This window comes from Peromyscus leucopus, chromosome X (genome assembly GCF_004664715.2).
Source record: "Peromyscus leucopus breed LL Stock chromosome X, UCI_PerLeu_2.1, whole genome shotgun sequence".
In the NCBI taxonomy this organism is placed as follows: domain Eukaryota; kingdom Metazoa; phylum Chordata; class Mammalia; order Rodentia; family Cricetidae; genus Peromyscus; species Peromyscus leucopus.
In genome coordinates, this window is record NC_051083.1 from 57,762,087 (window position 1) to 57,788,278 (window position 26,192).

Here is a 26,192-nt window from a genome sequence, read left to right on the forward strand (position 1 = left end):
AATCCTGGCTCTGCCACTAGACTGCTTCCCCATCTTTGACTTGAAACTTTGGACTAATACAAAAATTCTCAAAGTGATAACTAAGGGTTGAATTCAGCTTAGAATACATGCACTTCATGGGAGATTTTACATGTTACATGGATGTCTTCTAGGGAAAGAAAGGCAGTAAGACATTTTATCCCAGTTTGCTAGGCAGGATGCCAACCATTCTTCTACACACATATCGATACACTATATTTCCTGGGTACATTCTGAATATATGTGAACATGTGAACACTGGACAAGATGATTTCTAAGGACTCTTCCTATTTTCCAAGCTGTGACTCTTTGTACCACTACAGTATCCCAGATATGTTTCCATTTAAGGCAGGGAACTATTTTCAGAACTTCCTGTTTCTCCACTTCTACATGTGATGCTATCTACTAAAGAAGTAGAGATTATAGTCAAAGAAGATAAGACCTTAGGGATTCAGACTCCTTGGAAAAGCCACATGATAAAGTACAGGAATGCGGGTTTTCTAGGTAAAGCAGGTTCAGATCAATGAGGTTATTTTTCCCTAAGCTCAAGACTAGAAAATACCAGGGGTCTGTATGGGAACTGCACCAGGGATATTCTGGAGGCACCATCAGTTTGTAGTGCCATGTACATGAAAAAGACCAGTGCAAGAAATGGATTCCCCAAAAGGCAAAACATTGTGAAGACCAGGCCTCTTGCTCTGGGAGTAAATTGGCTAGGTTCATATCAAACCCCCAGCCTTATGCCTTTAAGTGGGAGGCTAAAGTTGGCAATGGAAGTGTCTATCTCTTTATTACTGACTGTGCCCAAATACTGTAAAAATTATTGTTGGACAAGGTCATCTTGCAGCCAAGGTTGGGATCTCAGGCTTACTTATTATTTTCCCCCTTTTCTTCTCAATACCATTAGACACATCATTTTCTTCTCCTTGTCCTATGTGTTGATACAAACATGCAATTTATTATTAGTTTGGTTTACTGAGCAAGAGTATGATAAAATTTACAGTAAAGGCCTTACTTTTCTAATTAGGGTTTAAAGTCTGTTCCAGATATGTCATTTTTTCTGTGGAGCCAGAAGTAGATATATAGTAGGTTTTATCAAATTTATGCACTTAAATTGAGGGATCAACTTCTCTTTGTTTTTTATTTATTTATTTTTCAAAGGATTAAAGAAAAATACAGTTTATGTTCTATTCCCAGTGCATCTGCTTGTGATAGATCTCAGAGTTATGACCTCTTCAATTATTTATACTTATCAATATAAGTGCTAGGGAAAACAGAACAAAGTAACCATTGGAATGCCAGAGGACCTTTAAAGTAAGTGAGTGTATGTGTATGTAGGGGAGGGGGGCATGCGCATGCCCAAATGTTCATGCATATGTGCATATGTGTGTTAGTATGTCAGGAAAATGGTTCTTAATGACTGAGTTTGGGATTACTGTGGTTGTTTTAAAGAATGTTATATCTAACATTCTACAGCTGTCTGCTAGTATGATTTCCATTTTTTTATAGATGGATAATAGAGTCATGGACATTATATTATTTATTTAATACTATTACAGGCTCTGATCCTTTACCTTCCATTTCTTCCCCTCTGCTAAAGAAGAAAATCAATATGTTTTATGGTACATGATCAACTATGAATATCATTCAGACATCTCAGGCACTTTATAGTGTGTGGTGGGAAGCAGCACACCAGAAAATTCCTGCTCACTATTCCCAAGGTGGAATGATTTGGTAGTCTGAAGGTATAAAGGATTTTCAGACTATTTTCTAAACTTCATTCCCATCTGATATGTAAATTCTCAACTGCTGTAAATCTAGTCTCTGAATCTCCATAATGACATGAGTGTGCGGCAACCTTTCTGTCCTCAGAGAACCTTAAGTACCAATATATGTGTGTGAGCTAAACCTAGTTGCAATGACCTATACTTCCAGCTACTGGGAAGCCAAGAGAAAAGAATCACAAATCCAATGCCTGCCCAACTTACAGAGTAAATTCAAAGCAAGCCTGATCAGCTTGGTTAAATGCAAGTCTCAAAGTAAAAAAGAGGACTCAGGATACTGACTAAGTGATGAGTATTTATTAAGTATGGGCTATGTTCAATTCCCAGTGCTGAAAAGAATGCATGGATAGAGAAAAAGGACCTGATTCCCAAACTGGTATACTTTTTGTTACCCATTTAGAACCCACAGAATAAGTCCAGATCATCATTTAACAGTTACTTTTGGTCACTTTCTCTAACATAAATGCATTTGCATAGCTTTCTCATTTACAATATTCAGAATTTGCCTATAACTTATAAGTTAGAACTTCTTAATATCAAATATAGACACATTTATATTGTTGTTTTGTTTACAGTGTTCGTTATTTGCTTTTACCGGTAAGACAAAGCCTGTACTTAATACAATACACATCATCCATTAAAACCAGGCCACAGTTTGTTTATAACACTATAGATGGCCAGTCTTTCCAGATATACAATATAAACTATAGGCACATTGATTTCTAGTTTCTCCCATTTCTTTACACCCTTTCTACCCATTTCTACCTGGTGGAATTCTTACCAGTATTTAAGCTCTAGATGAAATACTTTACCTTTGAGGTAAAGTATTTCCTAACCTCACCATGCAGGAAGATTGTTTTTTCCCTCTTCATGATGCATCCATTGTAGTTTGTACTATACTGGCACTTTCTAGAATTGTTTGTGGGTATTTATTTCTCTTCTACAAGAGTGGAGCAGGGACTATGTTCTTAATGTTACCTGAAAACAAATATTTGCCAATGGAAGTATGGAGGATCGATGAATAAACAAGTCAGCCATGAATGTTTTTGTAAATGAATCAGTTGAATATCCCAGGAATAAATACTGAAGTCTACACTCTGGCATAAGGATATACTAGAGTGGTCTGGAACAAGGATCAAAGGAGAAAGCAATGTATGATACTTTGGGGTTTAACAGTGATGGATGCTAACTCACTCATCCAACTAGTGTTGAATAAATACTTGTCCTTAAGAACCTGAGACTCTATGACAAGAGAGAAAGATCTAATTGTTTTTGGCTCAATCATTTTTCCCAACAGGGTAACTGTAGTGTGTATTTTTGGCCACTGGTAATAAATTCATATTTCTTTTACTTCTCCATAGCTCGTAAGCTGAAAAAACTTGGAAATCTAAAATTACAGGAGGAAGGAGAAAATTCCAGTGCTGGCAGTCCCACTGAGGACCCATCCCAGAAGATGACAGTATCTCACATTGAAGGCTATGAATGTCAGCCTATCTTTCTGAATGTCCTGGAAGCCATTGAACCAGGAGTGGTGTGTGCTGGACATGACAACAACCAACCTGACTCCTTTGCTGCCCTGTTATCTAGCCTCAACGAGCTTGGTGAGAGACAGCTTGTTCATGTGGTCAAGTGGGCCAAGGCCTTGCCTGGTAAGGAAAAGGAAAATAAGGATGTGGGATAAGGGATATCATATTTATTGAGTGGTTCTTTGGGCCGGTACTTGTTAACTCAAGCGGTATTCAATGCCACACAGTAGATAAATGATTGTCACAGAAAATTCTCACTTTAAACATTGAGGAAATTGAGAGTCAGAAAGCAAGAAGAAAGACAGCATGCCAGGATCCTCTATGACTCCACTAATGCACGGTGATTATACTTTGTCATTTAACCGCAAATCACATATCCTAGAGCTATAGCTGCATACATATACTTCAAGATCTTCTTCTATATGTAACATGTAAGTTTATGCCGGAGGTAGTATTAAGTCTGAATGATCCCACAGGCATTTCTATATGGTATGGTAGAAAGTTGGAAGCCAGAATACATTTGGTTTCTTGTCTTAGCTCTGCTCAAAACCAATTTGTGAGCCTTTGCTCTTCTGGATCTGTTTCTCTAGTTGTACATATCAAGAGCATTTTGGACTAACCTGATAACTTTTAAACTTCACTTCAAGGAGCCCTTAGTAGTTTTTTTTTTCCCAGTACTTTAGAAATTACAGTGGGAAGAAAGGTTAGGTCATGCTGAAAGAATTACTGTGATTATTTTACTCCTCTAAGATACCTCCAGTAAAGAATGGGAACTCACTTAGCTGACCATTGTTATTTAAATAAGTCTTATTATTTAGCTATAACAGATTAGGGAAGCTTTAGATAGCTTCTATCTATGGATTCACAAACATTCCTTTAGTAAACAAATTGTTTATTTCTTAAAAAAAAGCATTGTGCACAGATACAAGTGACCCACTCAATTGATTGAAACCAGGATCTCTGCCTAATCATCACCACCTCACAATCTTATCTCCCTCAGTACTTACCCCCAACTAAGCCATAGCTGCTAATCACTGGCACACAATCTTGGGGCTGTTGGGAATTCATTTTGACAGGCAATGAAGCGTATGCTCTTTAAAGATTCTCCCAATCCTGAGACTGTATGATTCAAAAATTCTTTTGAAATTTCAACAACCAAGTCTCTTCCTGTGAAGTCAAAGATTAACCTACCTTTTAATGAAAACTGCTATTCATTATAGTGAAAAAATAGCAGTTTTCTGATTGGATTATCATAAGAATTCCCTGCAAAGTAGGTGCCCATTTCTCTATTTTATATGGAATTGAATTCTGACAAGAGTTGTGATTATCTCGCAGTTAAAGCAAAAGTACACATGTGCATATATAAAATAAAATAAATACAACTCGAGCCCAGGCCCTCCTAATTCCAAACTACCTCCAACCTATAAACTCTAGCTATTGTGTGTAATAGCTCTCTGTTTCTGTCATTCTTGGCTTTACAATGATGGATCCAAACCTCCTGAAAGGCCACTTGAACCATGTAGTGGGCTTTCTGCTTATGAAAACTTTGCATTTTGATTGTCAAGAACTCATTTTAAGGCCCCAGTCCCAGCTTCTAGAACTTCCCTACTACTTTCTCATATCAGAAAACAGAGTTTAAGTAGCCAATAAGATTACTGGGCAGGAAGCCCAAGGACTGAGGCTGGATATGCACTGTGCCAAAACTGAGAGTTCACACGGGGAGCAAGAATACAAACAAGAGAAAAGACATTATTATCATTTATCCAGCTGGATGTCTTGATGCCATTTTTAATGGAGATTCTCAATTTCCAAATATTTAACATCTCTCATTTTATAGGATTCACAACCTTTTCATATATATGAGTCTCAAAATTATCTTGTTATTTCTCTCCCATATACCACAGCTCAAAGACTAGCTTATTATATTGGTTACTTAACAATGGAACTAGAGCTTGAGCTCAGATACTTTGATTTCTAATTTAGTGACCTTAGAAATAACCTAGTGCCAATGGCCATGGCAGAATTTCTTTTACCTGGAAATACTAGCTGTCCACGGCTCAACCCTCAGCATGGGAAGCCTTCTCATTGCATTAACAAATCTGTGAGCCAAAATCAGTTTAGCGTCTGTCTTTCCAGAACAAATGACCTCTGACACTGAATAATTTAGAAGAATAGCTCCTAAAGGAAGCTGATTACTGCATTCATAAGAATGGCTATTCAAATTGTCCATAATCACCTACTAGTTCATGTAATTTGCACATTCAACGTGTGAGTTTCTGTTCTATACAAGAACCTAGTCAGATGAATTTTGTTGTACATTTTCTGTAATGATGATAACACCTGGGAAATTTCTCATAAGGTACCTGGCACACTAATAATTATAATTAAAAATTGGAGACACTTGAATCAATTGTATATACATAGCATATTTAGAATCAGATAGATCTGGTTTGGAATCCTAGCAATGGCTTGATATATAACCTTAAGTAAATCACCTGTCTTTGTGCAGCTTTTTCCTCATTTTTAGAGATGGTAAAACACTTTGAGAACTGTCATCAGCATAAAGTTTGTGTATAAAGAATACCTAGTACAGGAGGTGAAACACAGTAGCTGCTCTCTAGATGGTAGCTTATAATTATGATGATTGAGTGTTAAAGCTATAGCTTGCATTAAGCTCAATCTAACTTGCCACCAGCCTTTCTTTGACACTGACCTCAGTTTGAACTGTCTAATGAGAAAAGAAGGAAGCATCATCTACTCCTTGTTGGTTGTGTCTCAAAACCTGAGCATAATTCCTTGTATTTCACAATAACAATTGCCTGAGACTGCAGTTTCCCCCATCTTCCCTTGTTATCCATGTAGTCTGAACAGGCTACTTCGAAAGCTATGCATTAAAAGAACAGTCAGGTATTGCAAACAGAGTGCAATATAATAGAAAACTGGTGATCTACATAGTTTGTGTGTTCAAAGGTACAGTGTCTGAATGCTAAGCAATTCTATGTACTATTAATTAGTATTGCAGCTTAACTGAAATGTTCCCCTTTCACCTTTTTGTTAATTATCTGGTGTTGGAAAATTGGGGGGCGGACATCTGTATAGTTTCTTTGATACATGCACAGTTTAATACTTACCCCCTCCACATAACTTCAGATTCACATATTCCATCAGAAGAGAAAAGCTTACCAACCAGGGCTTTTTTTTTCCTGTCTACTGCATCACACCACAGATGCTCAGTGTTCAAACTCCCAGGACTCTTTCCCCATGTGAACCTTAACTGTAGCCTCATTAAACCTGGCCTCTTGTCTTCTATGGGGAAAGATCAGACCCAGGGGTTCTATACTATAGAAGGGTGCCAGGAGAGAACTGCTCTGTAGTGTAAGGCTCCAGCCAGTCTGTTCATTTGTCAATACAATGAAGAAAGAAGCACTGAGCTGAGAGCTAAGATTACAGCCCAGGGTGATGTTATGAGGGATTCTAGAATAGCATGACTAGGAGACTTGAGATCTAAAACAAAATGAAAATGGAAGGGTGTGAGTGGGTGGTTGAGTGGGCAGAGAGCATTCTGATAGTGAAGACCTCACACTTGAGCCCATGGCTAAGAAAAGCAGATGACCTGCATAATCTCTGAGCTGTGACCATCAGCAGATGAATAAAAGAAAGAATGGATCTGGGTGGTGGTGGTGCACACGTTTAATCCCAGCACTCGGGAGGCAGAGGCAGGTGGATCTCTGTGAGTTCCAGGAAAGGCACAAAGCTACACAGAGAAACCCCTGTCTCAAAGAAAAAAAAAAATAGAATGGAACAGAGAACTAGAATTCCTGGATTCCAGTTCCAGTTCAGCCATACTGACAGCATGACCTTGGGCAAGTCACATAACTGCCCTAATTTTCAGGTTCTATGTTGATAAAATAAGTGTCACATTGCCTATCATCTGGGGTCATTAGAATCAAATGTTCACAGATGCTTGTTCTAAATTCAAAGAAACATTATTAATGATGATTCTGAATGTTTAGTAGAAAATAAAGGAGGTACTAGTAAGGATGATCTGTGGGGTAATGCTTCTAAATTTTTTAACCATGCAAAGAATTGGAAAGTTCCAGGAAACTTGGCCTGTATGTTCTACCTATATGATATTACAGATGTAACTTTTGGGAGGCTCATTCCTGCACTTAAGGCAAGCCATTTGGAGGAAATCAAATTCCCCTTCTATAAAAATTGAGTGTAAAATATTGAGGAGCCATACCTTATATGTTTGATTGTTTTTCAAATGTCCAGTCACATACCTAGGGTATACTATGTATTAATGATGAATAGAAAGATAAGCTTGAAGTCTTGTAGAGGAGAAAGATGTGTCCATTTCGAAATCATGATATTGTGAACTGAGTTCTTTAGTTGTCTAAAGCTACTCCAGGTTCCTTGAAAAGATAAAGGAACAACCATTGATCCATGCTCTTGGATAAGTAGGAAAATGCTTCACAGAGGAGGTAGTTTTGGAAAAATACTTCCTCCCAGTTGTGGCATGGCTGACATCAGATTACAACTAGAAGACGGCTTTGTAAAATGAGAAGAATTGTCCACATAGGAGAACTGGCAATTAAACTGAATCTTGCCAAAGGTGCAATGATCAAGAATGTGGGCTTGGGAAATCAGTCTGCTAGATGTAGACATAAGACCTTGAACATATTCCCGAGCTTCTCTGTAACTCATTTTTACTGATGCACAGAAAGGGGATAGTGAAAATACATTATACATATATATTTGTGTATGTGTTATATTATAATATATATAATATTCCATCTAAAGATTAAATGAGTAATAGAAGTAAAGGGCTAAGAAAAGAGTCAACTCACTATAAGTAGTGTGAGATTGTGACTCTCTTCCAAACATCAGTACTCTTTCTGATGCTATCATGGTCTCATTGGAAGAGCTCAGTGAAGGAGAATGGGTCACCACCATGCAGATTTTTCTTCTTCACAACCCTTCCCTCAAGAGCTGTCAGTGTTGTTCTTTAGGGCTCCTCAGTGGCTGTGTAGGGGCCAAGTTTTCAGCAAAGCAGAGGCCCAGACATAACTCAGCCCACCAATGGCAATCTGACTTTGCCTCTGCCCCATCTTCTCCAGGATTCCGCAACTTGCATGTGGATGACCAGATGGCAGTCATTCAGTATTCCTGGATGGGACTCATGGTATTTGCCATGGGTTGGCGGTCCTTCACTAACGTCAACTCCAGGATGCTCTACTTTGCACCTGACCTGGTTTTCAATGAGTAAGTACTTCTATGACCAGCCTTGTGTCCCTCTGCTACCAATGAGGACTCTATCAGTCACTATTTGTTGAGCAATTACTTTCATGCCAGGACTTTCAAAAACCTGTCTCACCGAATTCCCATGGTAAATTAATATGTTTTCATAGATAGTCATGTCTTTTGGGATGTGGGAGGTTATATGTGTCAAAATCAAATGGCCCTGCCATTTCCCTTTTCTTAAATAGATTGAATTCATAACTGTCGTCCTACTGGCTATATTTACCTTTCATGAATTTAACCTAAGGGCTTAGATTTCAGAATCATATTCTCTCCTAAAGTCTTACTTCTGCTATAATCCATGTCTTGATCTTTGGACAAAACCCCTTAACCATTTTAAATGGAAATTGATGGGTGTAGTCTTCCTGGCCCATGGTTTTAAAAATAAGACTTAAAAAAATCATTTAGGCCAGGAATGGTGCCTCAAAGAATCCTAGCATTCAAAGGACTGAGACAGGAGGATCAGGAGTTCAAGATTAAATTAACTTGTGTAGGACATTCAAAGTGAGCCACTAGACGAGGCTGCAAAGTAACATCTTCTCCCACTGGATAAGAAAGAAATGAAAGAAACTGGAAAAATCAATGGAAAGGGTGGGAAAGGAAAGGAAGGGCACAGTCTAGGGATCCCATTTTCATGTCCTTTCCCCCTTTCCTGATAGTGGTACTATGAATGGAGCTGACCAGAATAACTTACCCAGGAACATTGAGCTAGTTTCATTACAGAGAATCCCTTCAGACAGGGAAGGAATTAAGCTTCCTCCTCTTTCAGGTCTTTAAATAAAATCCACAGGTTTCTGGTTCCTTAAAACACAGCTGTGCCATGAAAGGCAGAGTAAGTGTCCCCAGCTGCTCTCTTTCAACCTGGCCAGCCCTGGTAGTCAGAAGCTAAGAATAGCCACAAGGACTTTGGTTTCCAGACTTTCCAAGAGTTACCTTTGATGCCATCTTCTGGGGTAGATATTGTAAAGCCCTATAACCACTGCTGCTACTGACTGAATCAACTCCTCAAGCTCCACCTTCCTCAGAGCCCTATGACCTTTAGGGGTCTGCACTGTGATCAATTTCTAAATAGCCTATGGCACCCTACCTCAGCTTTACAGCTAGGTCTCACTCATCTCATGAGAAGATGCCACGGAGCTATCTATCAAGCTACAAGGCTCCTTCACATTTATAGGAACCAATTGCAATATAGCCATCAGAGGCCTTACAAATATCTAGACCAGTGCTTCTCAATACAGATACTCTTGACATTTTGGGATGTTTTCATAATGCGTTATGTTTAGTATCATTGGTACCTGCTTGATAAATAAGATTTCAGTCATTTTGAGACCCAAACTGACACCATACATCTTTACTGTCCACTGGGAATGCAGTACTCCCCAGTTGAGAACAATAATGGCTGTCAATTGTGGTCCAGAGAGACAGAGATGGTGACTTGAAGCTGAGAAAAGCCATATACTGCTCAATGGAATGCCAAAACTCTGTTCTCAGTAAAGTTTTCTTCATTCTTCCCTTCTTTGTGGAAATCCATGCTGTAAGGATAATGGGCTTAAATTCTAGCTCAGTAGCCATGTGAGAATTGCTGCAGTTCTCTGAGTCATACATCTCTCACCATAGAATGATGAATAATACTATAACAGCACCTTCCTTACACATCATTAACTAAGCACTTACCATGTACCAGTCACTATGTTCAGTGTTTTCCAAAAAGCTTCACTTTTCCTTTAATCTTCTCTTTCATCAATGCCTACTTCTGCTCCCCTTTTGGATTCCATCCCTACCCCTTATTTTTACCCCCTACTGCACTTCCCCTTTCCTTCCTTTAATTCTCTCAACTCTTTCTTCCTGTTTCCTGTTTATTTCCTCTGTGAATTCCTTTCATTGCTTTTTCCTCCTCTCTCCTATCAACTCCCTATATTTTCTGTCTCAGGGGCCTACAGCAATATTCTAGGAATCCTTTATGCCAGGACCATGATTTCAAACACTGCAATGTTGACATCAAATACATCATCAGAGGCATGCAAATACAATGGAAACCAGGACGGAAGCCCTGCTGGGTCCCAGGGAAGGCAGAACTTACTCAAATGTCCTCTAGGGTAAAAGAGCTTAGAACAGCACTGTTCTGCTCAATTGACTTGTGATACCATCTAAACACTTCCCTTGTCCAGCTGTATTTCAGCCTGGATTGAATAATTCACCACCTGCCACCTTCTTTCCTTCTCCAGGGCAGCCAAGGCTTCTATGAGATAGGCTTCAGAGCTTCTGCCCAGGCAATGATAAGCCTGCTCGGGCTAGTGGCTTGGGAACCAGAATATCAAAACATGGTCTTTATAGTCCATCTGGGAGGTCTTTGTCCTCATCACTTAAACACTTAAACTGGTGTCCAATTCCTCTTTCTTCCTTCACACACTACAAATGAATTCTCTCTTCCCCCTACTCTCTCTCTTTTTTCTTTCTCTCCCCCCCCATGTACACACACTTCTCAACTTAGAGGCCTACTAGTTGGAGATACTGTGTCTTTTCCTAGAGAGCTGCCATAGCCAGACATGGAACAGAGAGGTTGTCTCCACCCTAAAACTGTCCAAGCCTTGGCCATTTTCCCACATAATTTATAGGTGATAATGTGATAATCTGTTCACAACTCACCATAAGAAAGCAGCTCACAGATGTTTACAACTCCCAAACTGTGGTCAGGAACAGCCAGTTTTTGAGGGAGTGGGCTCCTCTCTGCAGAGGACATTGGGAATAGACATTGCCAAACACCCCAAGCACATTTAGAAGCACTGGAACTCATTGTGAAAGGACAATGTGCAATTTATATCTATTGCTAGGTGTTTTTAAAGAAATGATTACATTTCTGTTACAGGAAATGGCAGGCAGGGGTGTTGACAAGATAAACACCTGTGGCTACTTGCAAACCCTGGCATTCTTACATTAAGAGCGGATTGCCTGGTAGTCTCTCTGAGAAATCCTGAAATGGGCAGCCTAGATGGCAGGTTCTGGCTCTGGCTGTAGCTGAGATCCTAACACTGTAGTCAGGGAGACCATGTCCCTGCCCCATTGTGTTCATTCGGTTATGCTTTCCTGTCCCTGACTCAGGAAACAGAAAGGAAATGCAGACCTGGAAATTCCATGTGCTAAACCATATCCTGACCAGAGAAGATGAGTCCTTATCTGGATATCAGAAGTTTGGGGGACAGAGAGAACAGCATAGTTCCTTGTGACTGAAGTCCTAGCAGGACAAACAGCCAGCTTTTCTTGGAAAATCGTGGGAGGGAGGGGCTTCAAGAAACATTTCCTGTATGCTGGTTGGAAGGCTCCCCTCATTACTCCTTTTCATCTCTATGTCTCTTGCTTAGGTACCGCATGCACAAGTCTCGGATGTACAGCCAGTGTGTGCGGATGAGGCACCTGTCCCAAGAATTTGGATGGCTCCAGATAACCCCCCAGGAATTCCTGTGCATGAAAGCACTGCTGCTCTTCAGCATTAGTAAGTACCTGGGCCTGCAGAGGATGCCACTGGGAGCACAGAGGCTCCAGGGGGGCTACATTTTTCACTAAACTGCTATTAGGGAGAATACAGCTCCTGGACATTTCCCTTCTTCTCTCTCCCTCCCTTCACCTCCATGTCCCCTCAGCATCCTTTCTCCTTACAAAGACCAATTTTGTGGGTAGAGATGAGTTTCATGGGTAGAATTCAGCCTCTACCAGATTCTCTACCCTCACTCCCTCACTGAGATAAAGCCTTTAAAGATGTAATGAGCCTCTGATATATCCTGTAGTCTCTACTGTAGTAACAGGCATGAGCTAGCATGCATTCCTTGCAGAGGAGTACAGCAGGAGGGATCACCTCCTAGAGGACATTTCTTTTTCTAGCTACCAAAGGAGGCTGAAGCAACTGAGACAGGTCTTGCTTGGCAGTCAAGGAAGCTTTCTTTAATGTCTTCTCTAAGCAGAGTGTAATGAGGGAGAATAGAGGCATTTGATATTTGATAATCCAGGTTTTTTTTGAATGTCTAAATCACAGTTTGATGGAGAACAAAAAAGTTTGGGACCTGAGAAATGGGTACATGAAAAAACTAGTCCAAAAGAAAGTTCAGTCTATTTTATCTAACTCCTCCATGTTAAGTACAGAAAATCCTTTACTCTGAAGGCCCCAGGCACACAGACTTCAACTGACAGAAAGCCAAATAGATGGTTACCTCTGTGTGGGGGTGGGGGGTCAAGTTTGTGGTCAGAAAACTTGGTGCTTTGTCTAATGCTCCTTCGTGGGCATGCTTCCCCTCCCCATTCTGTCTTCATCCCACATCAGTTCCAGTGGATGGGCTGAAAAATCAAAAATTCTTTGATGAACTTCGAATGAACTACATCAAGGAACTCGATCGTATCATTGCATGCAAAAGAAAAAATCCCACATCCTGCTCAAGGCGCTTCTACCAGCTCACCAAGCTCCTGGATTCTGTGCAGCCTGTAAGCAAACTACAGAGGGTGCTTTATCAGGGAGAGCAGCCTGATAGAGCCCAGTGATAATAGGCTCCTCTCGGGTCTGGCACCACCTGTTGGGAGGTGCTTCCATTTGCCTCTGGCTTTGAGTATGGTCCAAGAAGAAAATGCAATGGAGAAGAAAGGAACACAGGTCACAGTGTCCCAGCTGGATGTTGTGAAAGGGGTGGAAGAGTTGAGCACAGAGAAGCTGGGTTGCAGGGAAGAAGCTTAAGGCAGATGAATTTCCCAGGCAGACAAAACAGGCCTAGATATTTTTCTTTCCTCTTTTCCTTGAGTCATGTACATGTGAGTTTGTGTGTGTGTGTGTGTGTGTGTGTGTGTGTGTGTGTGTGTGTGTAGAAGGAGGAAGAAGGAAGGAGGGATAGTGGGAAGGACGGAGGTAGAGATACAGAGAAAGATTGAAAGTGTGTGTGTGTGTGTGTGTGTGTGTGTGTGTGTGTGTGTGTGTGTGTAATGGAGGAGTCGAAAAGAGGAACACTCAGTCCTAAGTCAGAGGACTTGAAATGGTATAAAGGATATCTAGGAGCCCTCAGTGCCTCCCTGGAGATCATTTTTCAAACACACAAATGAGTAGATACACACAGACACACACACACACACACACACACACACACACACACACACACACACACACAATCATTCACTCACTGGGAAGGATCAAGGCTAGGCCTTGGGACAAAAATGCTAAAGGTACTGGAATTCTGAGGTGGGAGGAGAGCTGGGCAGGAGCCCAGCTTTTAAGAACCACATTTTCTCTGTCTCTTACTCTCCCTACAGATCGCAAGAGAGCTGCATCAGTTCACTTTTGACCTGCTTATCAAGTCCCACATGGTGAGCGTGGACTTTCCTGAAATGATGGCAGAGATCATCTCTGTGCAAGTGCCGAAGATCCTTTCTGGGAAAGTCAAGCCCATCTATTTCCACACACAGTGAAGATTTGGAAACCTTCATACCCAAATGCACCTTGTTCCCCTTTCAGATGTCTTCTGCCTGTTATATAATTCTGCGCTACTTCTCTGCAGTGCCTTGGGGGAAATTCCTCTACTGATGTACAGTCTGTCATGAACATGTTCCTCAGTTCTATTTCCTGGGCTTTTTCTTCTTTCCTTTTCTTCTTCTCTCCCTCTTTCACCCTCCCATGGCACATTTTGAATCTGCTGCTTGTTGTGACTCCTGCCTGTGTTTTGAGTTGTGTTGTATTTCTTTGAATCTGTGATGATCCCCATGTGGCCCAGTGTCAATCGTGCTTGTTTACGGCACTGTGTGGTGTGCCAACCATGCCAATGTTTACTCACCTTATGCCATGTGGAGTTTAGAGAGCTATAAGTATCTGGGGAAGAAACAAACAGAAAATAAAAAGCTAAACCAAAAAAAAAAAAAAAAAAAAAAAAACAAAACATGCTAGCTTTGTTTCTTCACAAGAAATAAATAAACACATAGGATTCCCAAAGGAGCCAACAGTGACTGGAAGAAAGTTAAAATCACAGGTACATAAGGAGTCACTGTTGTTGTTCATCCTGTCTCTCTGTGGGAAACTTCAGTTGTTGCTAATGGCTATTGCCATTAAAGAGCAGGATGACCCCAAAGCTTACTGGTAGGCTAGAGAGAAAAGAGGACAAGGAGGGCAGATGGATGACCATTGCTTCCCCCACATCCTTTGTCCCTGAGTGCTAGAGTGCTCAGTTGCAGTACGATCCATTGTGCTGAAATGTGCTTCTCGTCTGAAAACTTGTCTGCATGGGAATGCCTCCTCCTTCAAATCCTTTTCTCTCTCGACCTCTGCTTCTACCCTCAACTGACTTTCCCCTGCTTTGCTAAGAGCTTTGAACTAAATGTTCTCTTTAGCTGAAACTTTGGCCACTTCCACTGAAGTTAGGTCAATGAGAAGAAAGCAGAGAGATCTGACCCTTTGGGAGGCTCCATTCAGATCTAGGTCTGCATTTCCATATGTGAGCCATAGAGGAGCTTTGTGGCTGGAGTCAGAGGAAAAGGAAGTGATGGCTTAGCCATTCTCCCTTTAAGGACAGTGACTATTTGATGCCTTAGAGCAATCACCTTTTCCTCCACTTTTAAAGGACCTATAGACTCCTTGAAGCCACGTTGTCACTCCACAGTTCTTCAGTGTTTGGTGAGCCTGAACTTCACTATAATGCATTTAAGCCATGGTGGTAAAGCTTATTCACTTCTGTGGATGTGTTTGTAGACATTGCTAATATCTCCCTCCCACTACCACCATAAAGGCTAGCAGAACAGCAGCCACAGCATCTGTGTTTAGATGTCAACTGTCTAAAAGACATCTCACTCAATGTCTTTCATCAACAGTCAGATTTCTGGAACCCTTAGACAAATTGGAAAGAAATCATCAAAGGGACCAGAAAAACTGGGCAGGTATCTTGCCCTTGTCCTCCAGAGACAATATATGCTTATCAAGTGGAGAATTGTCAATTTCCTCCTCAGAGTGACTAAAGGGCCTACCCAGACCATGGCAGAGGAAAAAAAAACTAAGTAACCAAGCTGGGAAGAGTGAAGATGATAAAACCAGAAGGCATAAAATGCTCTCCTTTCTACCCAGCATACTCACCTGCAGAAATCATGGGAAGAAGAGAGAAGGCAAAAAGAGAATACAGACTGCCAACATCTTCAGAGGCAAAGTCTAAAGCCAAATAAATGAATGCCATCTGGCTAGATGGGAACCAGTTTGCTCATCCTCCTCTATTGCAGTTGCTGGGCTGACCTTGGCCAAAGTCACTCAGAGTTGTTGCCTCTCAGGCAGAGGGTGCAGGACCACTGAGACATTCTGTAGAACCATTGGACAGATCTTGCTGTTGTGGCTACAAATAGACTGCACCCATAAACATAAACAGTGACCCGTTTCATGTAGTCCATTGGTACCCTTCTTTTCTGTGGACTCTGTTCCTGAAACTTGGGTGCAGGAAGAATTCCCACCTACTCTTGGATTTGTACAATTCTTCCTCACTCAGCTCTTCACTTTACTGCTGAGCTTAAGAATTTAAGGGCCAGCCCCCAAGCTGCCCATTTTAATTTGTATACTATGTTGATTGAGAAGACAGTTTCTGAGTGACATGATATGATACACATGAGTTTCCTTCCCTGATTTCTGTATTGATATTAATAGCAAAACAAATTTGCAAAACAACTTCTTTAAATAACAAGGGAGGGAGAATGTAAGATGAGCGATATGACAATCCAGCGCTGCTGGACAAAAACTGAAGCTGACATGTTCCCTTGTTGAGCTAGGATAGGTAGATTCTGATTTACTTTGTGATGACACCATCTGGCTTATGTACAGGATCTCTTTTAGCTGTGTCTTAGAAAAAATCACCACTCTTTTCAGTTAAACTATGTTACATTTTAATAGTTCCTTTACATCTCTTTTGAAGCAATTTCCATCTTCTGTGGTACATGCATTTTATTATAACATTCTAATATTTGTCTTTGTAAATACTAGAGGCTCTTTGCTCCATTTCTCTATGAAGTTTTTCATCTTATGGAGTTCCAGATCATGACTCTCATCTTTATGAATGTATATGTTTTTGTTTTTATTTTTACTTGCAAAAGCCAAAAATCAGTGAAACAGCAGTACAATTAAAGCAACACCAACTAGCTAACCCCAAAGTTACAGAACTAGAGAAAACAGCCTACACAAGGCCTTATGCCTAGTGTTTCTGCATTGGGATTTGAGTAAGCAATGAAAGTTATAGCTTGGCTGTGTTCTCCCACACAGGCAAAGAAGAGGTTGGTTTTTTGCTTTGTCTTTTCTTTCTTCTTCTTCTTTTTTTTTGGATTTTCTGTTTCATTTCTTTTTGTTTTCTTTGGCCATCAATGTTCTAGCTAGTGTGACTGGCAGAAGTCTCATCTTGTAAGCACTCTATTCGGCAGAGTGAGTGTTGCTGGTACACTGTGCTTACCTGTGAATGACTGGCCATTGCTCCACTCATCTGGTAAGATGGAAGATGAAGATCACTCACTGGACAAGTCAAGGTGATCATCTCCAAAGAGTTTTACAGTGCTCGATGGGAATGGAATGTGAGGATGAGAAAAAGAGGAGCACCATGGAAAAGGCCCATCTGGGCTGGGCAGCAGACAGCTGCCTAAGTCACGAACTCTGTGGTTAAAGAAAAGAGTCGTGTATCACTTTCAACTCTCATTCACAGGGCAGCTCACTGTGTGTGGACTCTGAGCTGACATGGGAGTTGGCTTCTTTGTTCTATAGATTTTCTATGCCACAGGCAATATTATTGTTCTTGGAAAGTTCATTATTTTTTTAAATTACCTTACTCTGAGAAAGGGATTTTTTTGAAGGATTCTGTCATATATCTTTGAAAAACAGAAAATCAGTAATATGTATATTTTTATGTGTGTTCACTGGCACTAAAAAAGAAAAAAAAGAGGGGAAAAAAGCTTCACTCTGTCCTTTGGGTAGGTTAATTGTCCAGGTCGAGAAATGTGCTGATGCTAATATCCTTCTCTGTCCATACTCTATTTCTAAATACATATAGGTATATATAACAAAATATATTCAACACACTTCAAGAAAAAATTATGTCCACCATCCACATAATAAACTGATACTACACAAATTACCTGACTTTAAGCTTTGAATGGCTTCTAATTGTTTCATTCAGTACAGGTGTGGTTTTGCCCCCTTCTTTCCCTTAAATTTGGCAGGGCACAAAGGCCCAAGCCATCCCTTATACCTCCCCAAGACCTATGGCAGCATCTCACTTTAGAAAGTTTTCTGGAAACAACTGACTATCTCTGCATGTTCCTAGCATGGCCCTGGACAAAAAGAGGCTGACTATAATTCTCCTATATTAGTTGCTCTGGTAAGAAGTCATTGGGTGAAAGGCATGGTTCTCATACTTGAGAACCATGAATGGTAACCTTCTGGATCAAATCCCAAATTGAAAGTCAAAAGAAGCCATTAAGCATGTGAAATTTCTTGGACTAAGAATTTTCTTTCCTGGCTGCCTTTATAGACAGGTTTGTTCCTACCACTTATCACTTTGAAAAATCTTTGAAAGCATTTTTTAAGTAGAAAAAGAGATGAAAGCATTACATTATGTAACCAAAGATTATATTGTATCTGCTAAGATACCAAAATTTTTAAGGGCAGGGAAGGATCAAGCATTAGTGCCTCTTTGGTAAACTATCCAAAGACAGACTGAAGGACTTTTCTGATGACTTACTTAGAAGACTTTGTGGGGAAGGGTTGTCTCACAATATACATATTTAGAAATGTTGAGGATAATTTGGGAAAAAAATGGGATTACAGTGTCCTTCACTAGCTGATTTTATAAGCAGAATTAGCTTTCCTTTTTTCTAGTAGTTGCAGAGCAAATTCTTGAAGCTCCATCTTTGCATGGTTGGAAATGGAGCTGGTCTTGGCCACTGTGTTTGCTAGTGCCCATGTTAGCTTATTTGAAGATGTGAAACCCTTGATGAAAAGGGGTGCGTTTAAAGGATTAGATTTTGCACTAGAAGGAGGGCAGGCAGAAACCCTCATTTCTGCCCAGTTTGGACAGCACAAAAAGTTCTCTGCAGTTTAAGGCAGAAAGTTGAAATATATTGTAAATGAGTATTTGTATCCATGTTTCAAAACTGAATTATATATATAGATGTAATGTGTTCTGATAGCTTTACCTTTCTCTGCACCTTTATATTTGGTTCCAGGTCATATCTGATGCCATGTACTTGTAAGAGAGGTGGCAGTTTCATCTTGGATGCTCTCTCAGAATGGATAAGACACCTGGATTGATCAGATAATTGATAACTCTTCCCATATTGGGCCTGGTGTTCAGGCCTTAAAAGGGGTGGAAGAGGAAAGGGTAGGGTACATGATGTATTGCACTTTACTAGCTTAAGACAGATGAATGTGGAAAGGGTGGTGAAATCTCATTGAAATTGCCTGGGAATTGCAATAGGGAGAAATCCAGATGTGGAGCCAAGTGCTCACCCAAAGGAGTGGCCAGCATCCTCTTTGTGAGATGTGAGCCATTGGGAGAAGGAAGGTTATTTCTTTGATCCTCACCATTCTTGTTAGAGAAGGGCAGTTGCCTGATCTTGGGAACCTGGAGCAAATGCTCCTTCTGTCACATCAATTCTTTCCCCTGCAATTGAGGTGCTCTTGCTACTGGGTGTCCGTGTGCTCTAATTCTGGTTTGGGATATGTTCTGTAAAGATTTTGATAATTGATAATGTATTTTTCTCTGTTAAAATTTGTTAGTGTACTAGAAGTCATATCTCTGTAGGTACAGTTCCATTGCTACTCATGAGTAGAGGTATTTTTCTTCAGTTAAGAGTTTGACACTGGGGTCTGTTGCCCAGAGCCTCCTAACCCTCAAGCATTTTAGGTGAAGGCAGAAAACCCACATCTTGTCACTTTTCTTCTGAAATTTCATCCAAGGTAACAAATCACTGGGAGCTTTTCTATCCCTCAAAAGATCAGTAGATAATTAAATTCAGCAGGTGCTGTTTTAGAGCAAAAAAAAAAAAACCCAAAAAACAAAAATAACAGCCTTTGACCCATCTTTAACATGATCAATTTATTCTGGCCAGGAAGCAGGTAATGTGCACTAAGTGCTTTTCAGTCCTTGTTCAGCATAGCAGGGTTCTACTTCCTTTCCATGTTCCATTTGTCTCTTGACCTTTCATGGAATTAAATGAGAAGCTGTGAAATGGGCAGCACAGGTAGCCTGGAATAGTTTCCATATAAGCTACTCAGTAAGACTGTTGTTCAGCTGCAGATATTATTGGCTAACAACAACCAGATGACACACATATACAGTACCCCCCTCAAAAGAACCAATTCTGAAATGTTACTGTTTCATTGCAGGCACTCTGTGCCTCGTAGTTTGAGTCATTGTATTTTATATGAGAGACAGACCAGGTTTGCAGTATCTCATGACTTTAGCACTTGGTGCTAACTGTCCTGCAGGGAAGTGCCTATGGGGTTGTCCTATAAGTCCCTTTGGCCTCTGAGAGTAGCCACCATTGGGATCCCGAGGTTACCAAAAAAAAGAGTCCCCTCACCACTTTTTGACACACCATTCTGCTTTCCTCTAGACAGATATAATGTACATTGATTAGTGAGGGCATTGCAGATGACATTCTTATACTGTCCTTGAGATTAATTTGGCAGTAGGAGGGAATAGACAATGTAACCAGAGATAAGAATTGAATTTTCATGTGGAGAGAGCAAAGAGAGAAAGCATTATTCAAAATTTTTTCAAAAGAAACAAATTAATTTTGCTTGAAACTTCTTTCGATGGGGCTTCAGTTCTCACAGCGGCACTTGGCTTCCACTGGGCAGCAGGACCAGCCCCAAGCGCTAGTGTTCTGTTCTCTTTTTGTAATCTTGGAATCTTTTGTTGCTCTAAATACAATTAAAAATGGCAGAAACTTGTTTGTTGAAATGTGTGTGTGACTCTTGGTTTGTCTCTGTGTCTGGCTTTAGAAATGGCATCCATTGTGTAAAATGTTGGCTTGTTGGTCTGCCAGCTAGAACTTGGCCACAGCCCCTGTTGTGGCTGCAGGCTCAAGTTATTGTTAACAAAGAGCCCCGAAAAAAGCTGCTAATGTCCTCTTATCACCACTGTTAATTTGTTAAAACATAAAACAATCTAAAATTTCAGATGAATGTCATCAGAGTTCTTTTCATTAGCGCTTTTTATTGGCTGTCTTTATTGGAGTCAAGAATTGGTATCATGCCCAGTGGCCTTTTATGCTACTTTGATTTTCATATATTTTTAAAAACTCTTAGCCAGGGGTTATAAATTTGCCCTGACTTAACCTTAGCATAGGTTGACCCGAGACCACCAAAATAACAAAGCATCTGTGTTAGAAAGCACAGATGGATACCAAAAGCCCATCGCAACCTTTTGTGAGAAGCCCCAAGTTTGTGAGCTAAGGGAAATCTGCCCAAAGCTCAGCTACTCACATTCACGTGCTGCTTCCTATAAAAGAACAGTGCATCACAACTCAGTCTGAACCAAACTTCAGACAAAGAATGAGCATATTCTCAACCTCCCTGTTTTGGGGGCCATACTATCCTCAATCACTCAAGTATAAACTGAGCCAGACTTCTTGGTTTGTCAGTTCAAGTAAGAGCATTTCCTGTTGTATCCCAATGTTAATACATATGAAATCCCAAACTGAATAGTTCATATTGAGATATGATCTATCTGTCACTGAGGTAATGCAGGTATCACAGACAGCAGTAAGACTGTTCTCTGTGCCTCATATCAAGTGTAAAAGGAATTGTTCCAAGTCTCCACTCTGGTTTGGGGATTCAGTGAGAACATATGTCACACAGCTGATGGACTATTTGTTTTGGTTCTATTCTCTATTAAAATTCCAGAACCCCATGAAAGGGATCCCACATTGAGCCATTTTTTATCATTGTACATCTCAAACTACATGGATTTCTCAATTTTTTCCTCATATCAATGCATGAGCAAAAAGAGAGAAATATCAGTAATTCTTAGGATGTGTATTTGTGTGCCTACAATGAAGAAGAGGAATGTGCATGTTTGTAGGTTACATAAGTCAGAGCCTGCATCCAGAATAGGTCACTAACCATCATGCTTAGGCTGTCCTGCCTTGCATCTACAACAAATGACCCAACAACTATACTACTTGATTTTACTCACCACTTAGTTCCTGGAAAGGTGGTTAACATCTACCACAGTTTTTTTTTCCAGAAGTAGCAACTCCAAGTTCAGAGACAAAATACCTAATAGACTTGAAAGAGCTTGCAGACAGAAGTCCTGTATTGACTTGCTTATGGTCATGCAACTAATACATAGCTATGACCCAAGCCTACTTACTTAATGTATGAAAATGGAAAACTCACCACCTTTTTCTGGATCTCAGTTGATTCATCAGTAAAGTAAATGTCTATAAGAAGATATTTGGAACTACATGCGATAGAAAGTCTTTTCTAGCCCAAACACTATAGTAACTGAAAACTCCAAAAGTACTTTTCATATTTATGACATAAGATGAAAAGAAAAAGAACTTTCACTATCTTCAGAACACAATTTTGAACTAGCATACCCATGGTTTATACTCAACAAATATTCAAAGAACAAGTGGTGGGAGGCAAAGTGTCAAAACAACAACAGATACTGTTGACATCTTGATGTTTGGGAAAGGGCACAAAAGTGAAAACATGTATTTATCACAGAGATTATCATGTAAATGACAGAGATAAGTAGCAGCTAAATAAATCCTAGTCATGCACCACGGTTTCAGTGAGCTGACAGTCTATTACATGCCCTAGATTGTTATTTTTTATAGTCTTTTTGTTTGTTTGTTTTATAATTTAATTTACATATCAGCCACGGATTCCCTTGTTCTCCCCCATCCCGCCACCTTTCCCCCAGCCCACCCTCCATTCCCATCTCCTCCAGGGCAAGGACTCCCCTGGGAATTCAGCTCAACCTGGTAGATTCAGTCCAGGCAGGTCCAGTCCCCTCCTCCCAGGCTGAGCCAAGTGTCCCTGTGTAAGCCCCAGGTTCCAAACAGCCAGCTCATGCACTAAGGACAGGTCCCAGTCCCACTGCCTGGGTGCCTCCCAAACAGTTCAAGCTAATCAACTGTCTCACTTATATAGAGGGCCTGATCCAATTGGGGCTCCTCAGCTATTGGTTTACAGTTCATGTGTTTCTACTAGTTTGAATCAAGAACAGAGAGGGAGAACAAAGAAAAAGAGACCATGATAAATGAAGACCCCACAGGAATAGGAAGAAGCAAAGTGCTAGAGAGGTCCCTAGAAATTCACAAAGATACCTCCATGATAAACTACTGGCAATGGTCGAGAGAAAGCCTGGACTGTCCTACTCTCGTGAAAGGATGGCCAAACACCCTAACTGTTGTGCTAGAACTATCCAATGACTGATGGAAGCAGATGCAGAGATCCACGGTCAGGCCCCAGGTGGAGCTCCAGGAGTCCAGTTGTCGAGAAAGAGGAGGGATTGTATGATTGAGAATTGTTCAGACCATGATTGGAAAAAGCACAGGGACAAATAGGCCTAGATTATTAAACCAATCTGGGATTGTAATCTATTAACACTCATCCCACAATTTTCTCATATCCTTCGACTAAAATAAATAAGGTTGATCTTTAATTTAGAATTGATAACTTTAGTCAGGGAGATGGTGGTGTACGCCTTTAATCCCAGCACTCAAGAGGCAGAGGCGGGTGGATTTCTGTGAGTTCAAGACCAGCCTGATCTACAAAGAGAGTTCCAAGGATAGCTGGGCTGTTGTACAGAGAAACCCTGTCTTGAAAAACAAACAAACAAACGTAAATTCCCTGTTAGAATTGCTAACCTTAGGGCTAGAAGGCCTTTTAGGCATGTTCCAAATTTCTACTTTACATAGGAAAGCTGAGCCAAAATGTGTAATGGTATTATGGCCTAGAGCCTGTAGCAAGGGACCATCCTTAAGACTCAGTTTATATTCTACTCATGTGTATGTGTATGTGGGAAGCATTCCACGGTGATGAGACATCCAAGAGGACTTACCCTGCCCCTGCATGCTTATTTGGAACCTTAAATAGTGAGAGCCTCAGCCTCTTGATCTATGGCTCCTATGTACACAGGCCATGAATTTCTACCCTAGTAGCTGAACCTACTTTACCTTCTACCCATTCAAAGTGGCTTTCTTTACCACTGTAAAGAAGAGACACACTTGATGAGCTCTAACAAGGACTGCACAAGCAAATGAGAGACATGGTTATGGGGATGGCTTTCTGAGGTAACAGGCAGATATGGATGGCTTAAGCATCCCAATAATTTTTGACACACTTTAGCCCATAACTTCTCGTCTCCCTTCAATGGCATAAGTGAAAAAATCATTTGGGAGAGTTGGTCTAACTGCTAACCAGCAAGGCTCCGTGAAGAACAAGCTGATTTAACACAGACTATGTAAACATTCCTTCACATCTCCTCATTGCATTGTCTCAAATAACAAACGAGAAAAATAGACCATCAGAAGAGGTAGACTCTGTGACAACACAGTCACTTAGCAGTCACATGCATACCCAAAGTAAGAAACCCTTTTGATGTCTCAAAAATAGGTCATTACAGTGTTAGAGTAACTTTGAAAGAGAATCTCATTGACTGTAAAGACTGCAAGGACCTTCACAAGCACATTATACAATGTTTCCCACAGCCATTGACTTTCAGTTGTTCAGAAATATTTATTTGTACAACCTTTCTGTTTCCTTCCCAAGAATAAGATGTAGTTCTACCCTGATGAAGAGCTGAGTCTACTCAGGGAGACAAACAAAGACATAGATCATTGTAGTATCACCTAATCGATGCTATGACAAGGAGATCACTGGGTTCTGTCATTGTCACAGAGGAACAGTGACTGCCTAGTCTGGAGGTAAGGTCAAGGAAGACTTCTCAAAGATATCAAGACCATAACTCAAATTGGATGAAGATGAGCCTGGGAGTGGATAAAATAGAATCCTTCCTAAGGTGAGAGTTGGCAGGCTTGTAAAGGAAACTAGAAGTACTTGAGTTGAGATAATAGGGAGAATTGAAAAGAGAATGGCTGTAAGTGATGTAAGTATACAAAAAGAATCACACACACATACAAAATGGCCTCATAAAAGAGTGTAGCCTTTATCTTATGAGTAACAGGGATTCGTAAAAGTCCTTGCCAACACTTTAATTCCAAGAACACTGTCAGATAATTGACCTAATCTAAACATCATAACATTCTAAGAATGCAGGGAGGTCAGCGATCAACCAATTTACAGAGAGGCAAACTGAGGCTTGTGAATGTTATTTGCCTAAAGGTTGCTGCAGAATAATTGGTATCTTTAAATCTAAACCGATAAACCCACATTTCCTGATTTCCAGTATTGTTCTTCTCACATCATATCAATTTAGCAAAGAACTCAGGACTTTATAATGCAAATATTGAAATGCAAATGTTCAAACATCTCTGTAATGATAGCACGTATTGCCTGCTACCCCACCTGCACGTGCCATGCATGGCCTTACCAGAGTGACTCTGACACCAGGCTCCCAAACAGTAAAGAAGAAACCCCAGAGAAAAAGATTAGTAACATTAACTTCAGAAGTAGTAAAGGATTTGGGTCAGCTAAATTGGTGCTCAGTTGATTGTGAGAGCTCATTCACTCATCTAAACAGGAAATCAGAAAATTCTAGAGAAATGACAACTTTCCAACTTTTTACATGAAGTAATATATGACTCTGTCCTTGAATAATCAGCTAAAACTTCACAAGAGAGGAAGGCAGATAGGTAGACAATCAGGGCAGAGAAAGCTTGTGCCTTCCTTTCTGGGAAAAAAAGTCAAAACGAACAGAAACAGAGAAGAAAGGTGAGGATGAATCTGGTTCTGAAAATCTTCATTGTTAAGAATTGTGATTGTGATGGTGAAAACCTTCATTTTTAAGAATTAGAATTTCTTCTGTAGATCATTCATTCTCAGGTGCCATGTGTGAAAGATAATGGCCTTGTATATGCCATAGTGTGAGAAAAGGCCACTAGGATTGTGTATGACACCTAATACAGAGCTAGCCCGCCAAGCTTCTTTCCCTCCCTTCTCTCCCATTTAAGAAATGAAATACAAGTGCAAATGAGATAAACAGCCTTAGAAAGGAAAAATCTAGGCCTTTCATCATATATTTAAAGAAAATTATCTATGAACTTTAATATTTAAACCATTAATATATACCTTGCCACAGCTCACAATTGATTTTAGGACATCATTTGAAATAACTAAGAAATTTTAATAAAGCTGTAACGTGATAGAAGTTAAGCTAAAACTTGTATGAGAATCTAATGGAATGTGAAGCAGAGATTGATTAAAGAATAGAATTGACAATAATAATGATAGCAACAATAATAAAATATCTGGAAATATTAATGCTACATTCCTTCCACTGTGTATGTTATAAAGCTCTTTACAGTATGTGTTATACAATCCTCCTATCAACCCTTGGAGTAGTGTTATCCTCCTTATATAGACAAGCAATCAAAGACATCTTCTAGC

General features: G+C 40.2%; 1 protein-coding gene across 1 annotated transcript in view; it reads left to right on the forward strand.

Moving 5' to 3' along the window:
- Nucleotides 1-20,571, forward strand: part of Ar (androgen receptor) — a 178,362-nt gene extending 157,791 nt beyond the window's left edge. Inside the window, exons 4-8 of the mRNA XM_028883888.2 lie at nt 3,164-3,451; nt 8,449-8,593; nt 11,989-12,119; nt 12,942-13,099; nt 13,913-20,571. Coding sequence (XP_028739721.1) covers nt 3,164-3,451; nt 8,449-8,593; nt 11,989-12,119; nt 12,942-13,099; nt 13,913-14,068 — 878 coding nt within the window. The 3' untranslated portion in view covers nt 14,069-20,571. The remainder of the gene's footprint in view (nt 1-3,163; nt 3,452-8,448; nt 8,594-11,988; nt 12,120-12,941; nt 13,100-13,912) is intronic.
- The last annotated feature ends 5,621 nt before the right edge of the window (nt 20,572-26,192 follow it).